Source organism: Oncorhynchus nerka, linkage group LG9a, assembly GCF_034236695.1.
Source record: "Oncorhynchus nerka isolate Pitt River linkage group LG9a, Oner_Uvic_2.0, whole genome shotgun sequence".
Classification (NCBI taxonomy): Eukaryota; Metazoa; Chordata; class Actinopteri; order Salmoniformes; family Salmonidae; genus Oncorhynchus; species Oncorhynchus nerka.
In genome coordinates, this window is record NC_088404.1 from 43,139,002 (window position 1) to 43,149,044 (window position 10,043).

Below are 10,043 nucleotides of genomic sequence, written 5' to 3' on the forward strand. Positions count from 1 at the left end.
AGCAACTCTCCCTCACTGTAATACACATGTACTTACACCCTCCCTCTCTTTCTCCCTCAAGCTTATACTCAAGTACTGTATAGTTACACTCCCACAGCACAAGGTAGAAAACCTGGCTTCACCTTTGGCCTTGCTGTGGAGCTGTCAGAACATGCACACCTTAATGATACTGTAAACAGGCTAGCAGATAAGTATGTGAGTGTCTATTTTCATGTGAGCATGATCATCTCAGGTTAAATTATGTTAGAGTCAGAAAGCAGTCTGTCCACCGGTGTGACAAGGATGCAAATTAACTCCCTAAAGTCGCTAATCTAATTAATATGGTCCCCATAGACACCACACAACACCTGTCTCACCCATCCTCCACTCAGCTCCAACTGGGCTAAGTCACATACTCACACAGTACATCCCACACGAGATTACCCTAACAGATCACACACGGGCACACACACAAACATCACAATAAGCACAGTTTAAAGATTTGATCTCACCCTGCATCCTCAATTAGAGTCTGTAGCCCTTACTGTGACTTAGTACTGAGCCATGAATCTTTATCTTCACCTGACTAGTACGGCCTCACCCAGAACACTGTAACCAGTCTCTCAGTCCCCTGCTCTCACTCCACCACTCAGTCCGCTTGTCTGGACCTGAACCAGCACTGCTGGAGGCTATTGATTGACCTAATATAAACAACATTCAACACTCATTCAAACAAACATTCAAATTACACATAGGGTTAAGGCTCTGTTTGAAATCGGTCTTTACCCCTCTATCAGTCTCTTACCCACTACAAACTGAACTAAACTACAAGTCATAAAAGCAGACTGCTAGAGGCTTATAGATTACTAGATTAAGTAATTAGGCAGTCGAGTTCACATCTGTTGAACAAAACTACCGGTGGCGGGGGAAAGGGGGTATGGTATGGGGGAGGTGAGAGAATAGAGGCAAATATAAAATTGCTGGAGGAGAGAAAAGAGGTTAGCCAACAGAGGGATTGAGTAGCAGGGAGGGGTTCTTATTGACAAGCTTTAGAACAGAAAAGCTTGTCCTGAGAATGTGATTGGCTGAGCCTGACAGTAGTGACCATGACAACATATGCTACTCCCATAAGCCCCCCAGAGACAGTTACTATGTGTACTCTAGACTAGGGCGGCACAATCACCCAGCCCTCCTTTCCATGTCAATGAGCGCTTTAGACACAAACAAAGAGACCAGCGAGCTTGAAAAAAAAAAACGGTTTTATTCAGAAATGATTGATCGTGTGCCCAGTTCAGTTTTTAAATGTCTCCGTAAATCTCCTACATAACATTGCTCTCAAGAATAAATCAAAGGTTAAACTCTTAAGAGAAAATAAAAACATTCATTTTTGGGGTTTAATCCAAATAAAAAGAGGCTACAACAGAGAGATGGCTGCTCCTGGGTTGGGCCGACTGACAGTGCTACAGCCCTGCCCTATTGGTTTGTGTTCCATAGGCGAATCTTAGTCCCACCCCCGAGTGGAGGATAGCCAATAACAGTGTAGTGTCCACAAACACAACTCCCATGATGCCCTTCTCTCCATGGGAGATTAAGGCAGTAAACACAGTGGGGTATACCTTGGGGGTGGATTGGGAGACGAGACTGCTGGGCAGGAAAGACCTCTATTGACCAATGATGCATGTTTGGACTACAACCACAGAGGAAGATACAGTAAAAGCACAATGATGATAAGTCCAATCAGAGAGAGAAAGATAATAATTCTGCCCTTCTGACATACAGTACAATAACGTGTCTTTTCCAGTTGTAACACAAACACAGCACCACAGATTGAGATAGTTCTAAACGTTGTGGCGCAGCTGAGATGAGTGAGATGATGCACAGTACAGTAGATAATCAACCATGACCTGACTGGTAAGAGGGCTGAGGATAGGACTGTAGGCATATGTCTAAGTGTGTCTCAATGTGCTTTTGTTGTTGTTGTTGTTGTGTCATCTGTGTTATCTGTGTGTGCGTGTGTGTATGTGTGTATATCCCCCTCTCTCTCTCATCCAGGCATGAAGACCCCTCCCTCCCCCAAAGGTAGCAGCCCCTCCCCTGCCCTTGTGGACTTTGCTCTACTCTCCCTGGGCGTCATAGTTGGCCCCGCCTGCCTTCTTCAGCTCGGTGCGAATGTAGTCCTCCTCCAGCTCACGAGCATCACTGATCATGAATTCCTTAGCAAAGTTCTGCAGGAGACAAAGAGGAGAGGGGAGAAGGTGACAGAAAAGGAATGTGTGAGAGAGTGTTAGACAAGGAAGACAAAGGAAGCTAGAGAGATGGCACAGACAGAATTGTGTTGTACTTTGTTTGGCAATCAATTTACTGTATTGTATTTTAACAGCACATTAATTAAAAGTAGTATTTGTTTTTTAAAAAGCATGTGAGTTTGGGTGAGAACAGAGAGTCACTAACCTGGACAATATCTTTCACCAGTGTCTTGTCAGTGCTGATCTTGGCACGCTGCAGGCCACTTACGTTTTCCCCTATCCAGGTGATGAGGGTGAACTTGGCCCGCTTGCTCATGGCGTCACCCGTTGTGATCCGCACAAAGCCAAAGAGACGCACATCATCTGAGAGTGAGAGAGATGAGACAGCAGCAGTCAGTCAGAGATGAGACTGACCATCAGACAGGCAGAAACCTGCAGAGGCTGATGACCCCGCAGACCATTTCCATTCCCAGCTGTCATATGACAGATAATTATGGTATAGTTCTTAAATAAATTGATTTGTCACCATGTTTGAGCCAGCAATTGTCAAGGCCTGACTCCTGTGTACTGTGAGTTGATTGAGCTTTGTGAGAGTGTTTCTATGCTGCTGTATGAAGTATGAACACAGGCGGGGAATATTGGCTTATTATGGCGACACTGCCAAATCCAAAAGTGGGGTAAATCTGTGAGTACAAGAGAAAAGTGAAGGTATTCAGAACAACAGGTTCAATCACAGGGGTCTGGAGTTGTGAGCAATACCGAGGGGATTGGGGAGGCAGTGATTCTGGGTTCACTGTCTCTTCCTCACACATTCATATCACATGTTAGCCCTACATCACTAGCTACATTGTCTTGGAATAGAGCAGTTTTATTCTCTACAGTTCAGCACACCAAACAGGTGTAAATTCACATCTCTAAGTAGATTATAGTAAATATAATAACACATTTATGACATGAATCTGCTCTGGACTAGGCCCTGTCCATTCATTACCCTTAATAGTGCACTGATGGCACAATCTAGGCATGATTTCTATGTTTATCTGTGCCTTACTGATTCAGAAGCAGCATACGTCTATCAGACCTCAAAAAGCTCTGTTGTGCATTAACAAGAATCAGTGTTAAAATTATCAGCATGGTGTCAAAGGCCATCGCTAGTTTCAACACCTCCCCATACAAGAGTCACCTGACTGAACTGTGATATCCACCAGACCACACAAAGGCCTATACCGTTTCTCTGTATAACAACCAATGTTTCTAGCACTTAAATAAAAACATTTACAAATACTTCTGTTGTGCTTGTTTCTATATTTGTCATATTGTGGAAGTGGGTAAGGCTGACAAGTAATGAATAAGTATATATATATATATATATATATATATATATATATATATATATATATATATATATATATGTGTTGAAAAAAATATAATTAATTTTGCTAAAGCCTGACTTCCCCTGTCGTAAACTTCCTGGTGGGTCAACATCTCTTCCCTCTAAAGCCTTCCCTTTTAGTTATGCTGACAACGCTGTTGAGATAACAGTCCAGAAAACAGCTGCACTACTGTGACTATGATGATGCCGCAAAAAGACAAATAGAACGCTGGAGTTTAGACCTTTTAGTTGATAAGACAGATGCTTCTTTTAGAACACTCAGCCTGTCAACTTCTTAGTGCAGCAGTCTGTGGCCAAGCCCTCAGACAGGATGAGACTTTCACAGTTTCTGTTAAAGCAGATTCATCAGAATGTATATCATGTTTTATACAGTAAGATTACAGAAAAAATATTATCTGGGCAAAGACAAGGACCAGAGTGAGGAGAGACTATAGTAGTATGGGTCAGCCCAGACTGGTCTCCAAGACTAAACGTAACATAGTAAATGTAAATCCGGGACACTGCCATTAGAATGATAAGTTACGTTTGGTATGGTTACATAAGACAGAAAGTTACTTAAAGCATTATTTATATGCTTCCCCGTTCTTAAGTTTTGTTTCTGCGGCTTTTACTTTCAGTTTTGTACACCAGCTTCAAACAGCTGAAATTACAATATTTCTGGTTATGGAAAATATATTTCACAGCAGTTTAGATGGTAAAATTATTCTCTACACTATAGTTGCTTGTTTTGTCACATAGTTTGCCCAATTTCCATTTATCAGAATTTTAGCAACCAGGAAATGGTGGAGCAATTTCTGCATAGTGCATCTTTAAGGCAAACACAAAAGGAGGGTGGTTGGTTTGAATGGGTGAGCGTATAAAGCAAAATGTCACATGCCGCCGAATACAACAGGTGTAGACCTTAGTGAAATGCTTACTTTACAAGCCCTTAACCAACAATGCAGTTAAGAAAAATACCAACAACAAAAAATAATAAGGAAATAAAAGTAACAAATAATTAAGAGCAGCAGTAAAATAACAATAGTGGGGCTATATACAGGGGGTACCGGTAAAGAGTCAATGTGCACCGGTTAGTCAAGGTAATATATACATGTAGGTAGAGTTATTTGAGTGACTTATGCATAGATAATCTCAAATCTCATCACAAAAACTTTCGAATTTTAGCAACTTTTCAACGACTTACTACTTTTTAACTACTACTTAGCATGTTAGCTAACCCTTCCTCTAACCTAACTCCTAACCTTAACCCCTAGCCTAGCTAACGTTAGCCAGCTACCTAATGTTAGCGTTAGCCACCCAGCCAACGTTAGCCACAACAAATTCAAATTCGTAACATATACCTTTTGCAAATGCATAACATATTGTACATTTAGCAAATTTGTAACATATCATACAAACTGTAATTCATAACATATCATATGAAATGGATAATGAACATCCAAAAATGTATACAAACCATACAAAACGTAACATATCATACTAAATGGAGGATTCGTATTTACAAAAACAGGATAATACAAAATGCTCTGAGACCAGGTTGGACAGCCAGGTGTAGGCCTACTATTTGGGTAGTTAGTATAGCAAAACATCAGTTCTCTTTAAAATAATATAAATCAGTAATAGGCCTAGATTGTAATACATTTGTATTTCATCACTGGAGTGTCAGCCCTGAAACAAAACTACAGCCTGGGGAAATACAGGCGTGCAACAGCACAGGACTTTTTAAGCGCCACGCCCAACACTCCAGCATCTAATTGGTTAGTGCCATCCGGAATCTTTAGGACATCCCTACCCTAAACCCTACCATTACCCTTATCAATTTACATTTAAACTTCAATGGGGTACAGCCGTCCCAAGGATCCCAGATAGCAAGGATCGTATCTTAGAGGGATGAGAGTGTGGGAGGGGAGGGTGCTGATATGGTGACGACAGCATGATTTGCTCACTAGGGGTGTCCGTACCCCATTGAAGTTGAAATGTAAATTGATAAGGGTACTATGTCCTGAGTAGAATAAGACCCTGTGCTGCGCACAAGAAACAGTTGGAACAACTTCAATATTACTGATATTATAAGCTTATAGGCCTACACACTTTTTAAGAACTAAGAAAGGGATACTTCCATATGATGAAGTCACGGGACAGATTCCGGGAACAGACCAAGCACACCAGGGCAGGGTTTGGGGTTTAAGCAGTCAATGAGAAAAATGAAAACAATCTACTTAGTTGTTAATTTTCTCGAAATCTAAAGGCACAACCTAGATTCGAGCCAATATCTTAAGTAGTTGAAGATGTTATTACTCCAACGTCGTGAAAGTGATAAACTGACACGTTTTCATTTTCGTAAAAATAAAATACTTTATCGAAGGAGCGTCTTTGAGTTGACCACCTGCACATGCGCAGTTCGGTGCGTGCGAGACCACTGTTAGACCTGATGATGTTTCTGCGCATGAGCTTAGTAGCCAACGTCGCCTACAAGTGTGATCGGGGATTTGATTGGAGAAGCTGTTTCTGCCTATCTTCATATTGTAGGCTTTGGGATCGCAGTACTTCTGTTGTCACTAGTTACCACAGCCAAAAAGTCCAAATTGGCTATAGGCCGATTGTAGAAATTCATGAAAACAAAGGTCAGCTTTCTGGTCATAGCCTAATTTAAGGTTAGGGTTAGGCAAAAGGTTATCAGTGCGGTTAAGGTTAGGTTTAAAATCAGATTTTAAGAACAGAAATTGTAGAAATAGGCTGGGTTTAGCAATAAATAAGACTTTGTGGCTGTGTTAACTAGTGACGACCAAGTAGCCTACTTCTGGATGAAGTAGATTACTGCAGTGGCGTGTCTTCATGGATGCCAAGGGAAGCCAGACTTCCCCCCAAAAAATGACCAATAAAAAAAAAAGAAATATAAAATAATTAATATTTCGTCTCCTGTGTTCCATAATTATTCTTCAATTTGCAAGAGGCTGAATGTACACTATATATACACACACAAAAGTATGTGGACATCCCTTCAAATTAGTGGATTTGGCTATTTCATCTACACCCGTTGCTGACAGGTGTATAAAATCGAGCACACAGCCATGCAATCTTCATAGACAAACATTGGCAGTAGAATGGCCTTACTGAAGAGCTCAGTGACTTTCAACGTGGCACCACTGTCATGAGATACCACCTTTCCAACAAGTCAGTTCGTCAAATTTCTCCCCTGCTAGAGCTGCAAGTGCTGTTATTGTGAAGTGGAAACGTCAAGGAGCAACCCGCGAAGTGGTAAGCCACACAAGCTCAAAGAACAGGACCGCAGAGAGCTGAAGCACCTAAAGATCATCTGTCCTCGGTTGCAACACTCACTACCAAGTTCCAAACTGCCTGTGGAATCAACTTCAGCACAATAACTGTTTGTCAGGAGCTTCCTGAAATGACATTCCATGGCAGAGCAGCCGCACACATACCTAAGATCACCTTGGGCAATGCCAAGCATCGGTTGTTGTCTCTACCTTCTTGCCTTTGTGCGGTTGTCTGCGCCTAACAATATTTGTACCATGTTGTTGTCATGTGGTGTTGCTACCATGCTGTGTTGTCATGGTTTGCTGCCACACTAGGTTGTTGTCTTAGGTCTCTCTTGTCGCGATGTGAGTCTTGTCCTATATTTTATTTTTAATCCCAGCCCCCGTAGGAGGCCTTTTGGTAGGCCATCATTGTAAATAAGAATTTGTCCTTAACTGACTTGTCTAGTTAAATGAAGATAAATACAAATCGGCTGGAGTGGTGTAAAGCTTGCCGCCATTGGACTCTAGAGCAGTGTAAACGTGAAACAGGGCCCCTCTGTCTCTGTATGTGTAGCCCATCTATCTGATGCCGTCTAGTCAAAAATAGTATTATATTGTTGCCGCCCATAGCGTTGAATGCAAGGGAAGCCAGAGAGTAGTTGGCCTCCCTTGGTTAAAAAAATAATACATTTACATTTAAGTCATTTAGCAGACGCTCTTATCCAGAGCGACTTACAAATTGGTGCGTTCACCTTAAGACATCCAGTGGAACAGCCACTTTACAATAGTGCATCTAAATCTTTTAAGGGGGGTGAGAAGGATTACTTTATCCTATCCTAGGTATTCCTGAAAGAGGTGGGGTTTCAGGTGTCTCCGGAAGGTGGTGATTGACTCCGCTGTCCTGGCGTCGTGAGGGAGTTTGTTCCACCATTGGGGGGCCAGAGCAGCGAACAGTTTTGACTGGGCTGAGCGGGAACTGTACTTCCTATAATATAATAGCAAATCAGCGGTGAGCTCAACTGTAAATGGTCCTGGCGCACCAGAAAAAAAGCATCAAGGGAAGCCAGTTTGGATTTGTCTTCACACCAATCACATCACATTGTTGCATCTCATTGTGTTGTCCTCCGGCGGCTGGCTAGATAGCTAGCTAGCTAACATTGTCCCTTTACTAAATTAACCATGGATGGAGATAGGGATTTGGACTTGTGGTTTTACTTCTCTATACTGGCCAATGATTATAACTGCAATTCTGATCCAACCATACATTGTGCCCCTGGCCTGTAGAGGATGGAAGTTCAATATGTAGCTAGATGTACAGTAGTAGGTTAATGTTAACTAAATGTCTCATCATTAACCATGAAAGGAAGTTAGTCCAGCGAGCATGCATTTTAGCTGGGTAGCCTAGGACAAAACACTAAAAAGGTATGCTACTGTATGACAGAGTCATAGACCATGTCAGCAACATGAAAGAGATGAGGGTGGCATTGGCATTTCTCTACAAGTAGGGTGTGTCAACATGTTTTTTCAACAAGTCGTGAAAATGTTGTGTGTGATCTATTACAGCGCTTATTGCCGTTATGCAGGAACATTGTGGTCAATTTGAAATAACCCCATAGGCGCAAAAATGAATGAAATCCTGGCCTTACCTGTGCACTGACTCTTGAATTCTTCATAATCAGTCCCCTGGCCCGCCGGCACAATCATATGGCCCTCATATTTAAACGCTGCCCTAAAAGAACATAAAATGCACACTACATGAATTAAAATGCACTGACCTTACAGACATGTCAAATTGAATATTTGGGCCCGGTCTGTCAAAAAGATCAGGGATCCTCTATGCCAGTCTACGCCACTAATGCGTGTCCACGTCCATCATAAAACATCTATCGGATGGGATTACAATGTAACGACCGGTCTAAAGTAGGCTAATCATTCAAAAACCGATGTGTCAAATGCGGGGCAGACATGTCCGGTGTTGTGTCAACATATACGTGTCACTATCACTGTACCTCTTCGATAGACAAAGGAAGTTAGTCATGCCCCGGTACCCTGAATTATTAGACTAAGATAGGTATTTTTTAGGGAGGAGAGAAACAATTATTAAAATTGAACACTGGGTGAATGAATGAAAAGTGCACACTTTGATCATCCACCCATTGTTATGGATTTTATAAATGTAGACTCAACTCAATTCTTAGGATGCTGTGTAAAATCTCAGATTTACAATTTCCTATGCACAACTAAGTTAAACACACTCACCAGTTTATCTCCGTGTTATCGTCTCTGACGAGGTTATACGCTTCCCTACAAGCCTCTTTATCGATTCTTGTTGCCATTTTGGGTGGACGCAAATGGACAGTAGCCTAGAGATGAAAGAAAGCACACGGCGAAAAGAACAATCCAAAATGAGCAGAACGTGAGTTCTACAATAGACTACTCAATAGTCTGAAATCACGCGCCCCTATTGAACATGCGCTATTACACGAGCAGTACGCGGAAAAGGGTGTATCTTTTCTCAATTATGAGAGAAATAGACTATTTTCACGACTCGATTCATTTCCTATATCCAGTTTATGGGCGTTGGTGATGTTTGTCAATCAGGTTGCCGTACTAGAGCGGCGATGTCCCCATACGCAGCATTCACATCCTCCCAATGGTCAACTGAGGGATTCAGCCAAATAAATCCACCCTTTTTTATTGTTGCCGTTTTACTGCGCTATCCTGCCATCTTGTGGTCTGTTAATGTAATCGATGCATGAGAACAATAGCCTGCAGCAACACAATCAACCAAAATTAAACGTTCCAATAACAAATAACATTTAATTTAATAAAATACAATTATATAATAAAATAATAAACCATAATAGCCCTAGAACACACAGTGATAGAGGTAATTTATTTCAAGCTATACGTTGGACAGAGAGAGAGAGCGCGTGCGTGATAGGCTCACTAAACAGTCATTTTACAATGGCTGTCTCATAAATCTGCTATTTTCAGGAACCCGAGTTACACCCTACACCCCCAGAATGGACCCGCATGACCACATCCCTCCATTAATTAATGAGCCCAACATATATAGAATAAAATCACTTGTCTCATAAGGACAAATTGGAAAAGGCATCAAAGTGGTGCATATAAACTAAATGTTTCTGCACTGAGGGATTTGTT

At 41.7% G+C, this 10,043-nt stretch overlaps 1 protein-coding gene across 1 annotated transcript; it reads right to left on the reverse strand.

The window, feature by feature from the left end:
* Positions 1 to 1,220: 1,220 nt before the first annotated feature.
* On the reverse strand, positions 1,221 to 9,523 carry LOC115134344 (coactosin-like protein). Its single transcript, XM_029668196.2, has 4 exons — positions 9,135 to 9,523; positions 8,522 to 8,604; positions 2,431 to 2,588; positions 1,221 to 2,204 (listed from the first exon to the last, which is right to left on the reverse strand). Exons 1-4 carry the CDS (start codon positions 9,209 to 9,211, stop codon positions 2,094 to 2,096), a joined length of 429 nt encoding a protein of 142 aa, XP_029524056.1. The 5' UTR covers positions 9,212 to 9,523; the 3' UTR covers positions 1,221 to 2,093.
* Positions 9,524 to 10,043: the final 520 nt, after the last annotated feature.

Coding starts and splice junctions, on each gene's coding strand:
- LOC115134344 (XM_029668196.2), bottom strand. CDS start 9,211: ATGGCAACAAGAATCGATAAAGAGGCTTGTAGGGAAGCGTATAACCTC. Junction 2,589..8,521: donor ATTCAAGAGTCAGTGCACAG/GTAAGGCCAGGA, acceptor TCTCACTCTCAG/ATGATGTGCGTCTCTTTGGC. Junction 2,205..2,430: donor TGGTGAAAGATATTGTCCAG/GTTAGTGACTCT, acceptor TGTCTCCTGCAG/AACTTTGCTAAGGAATTCAT.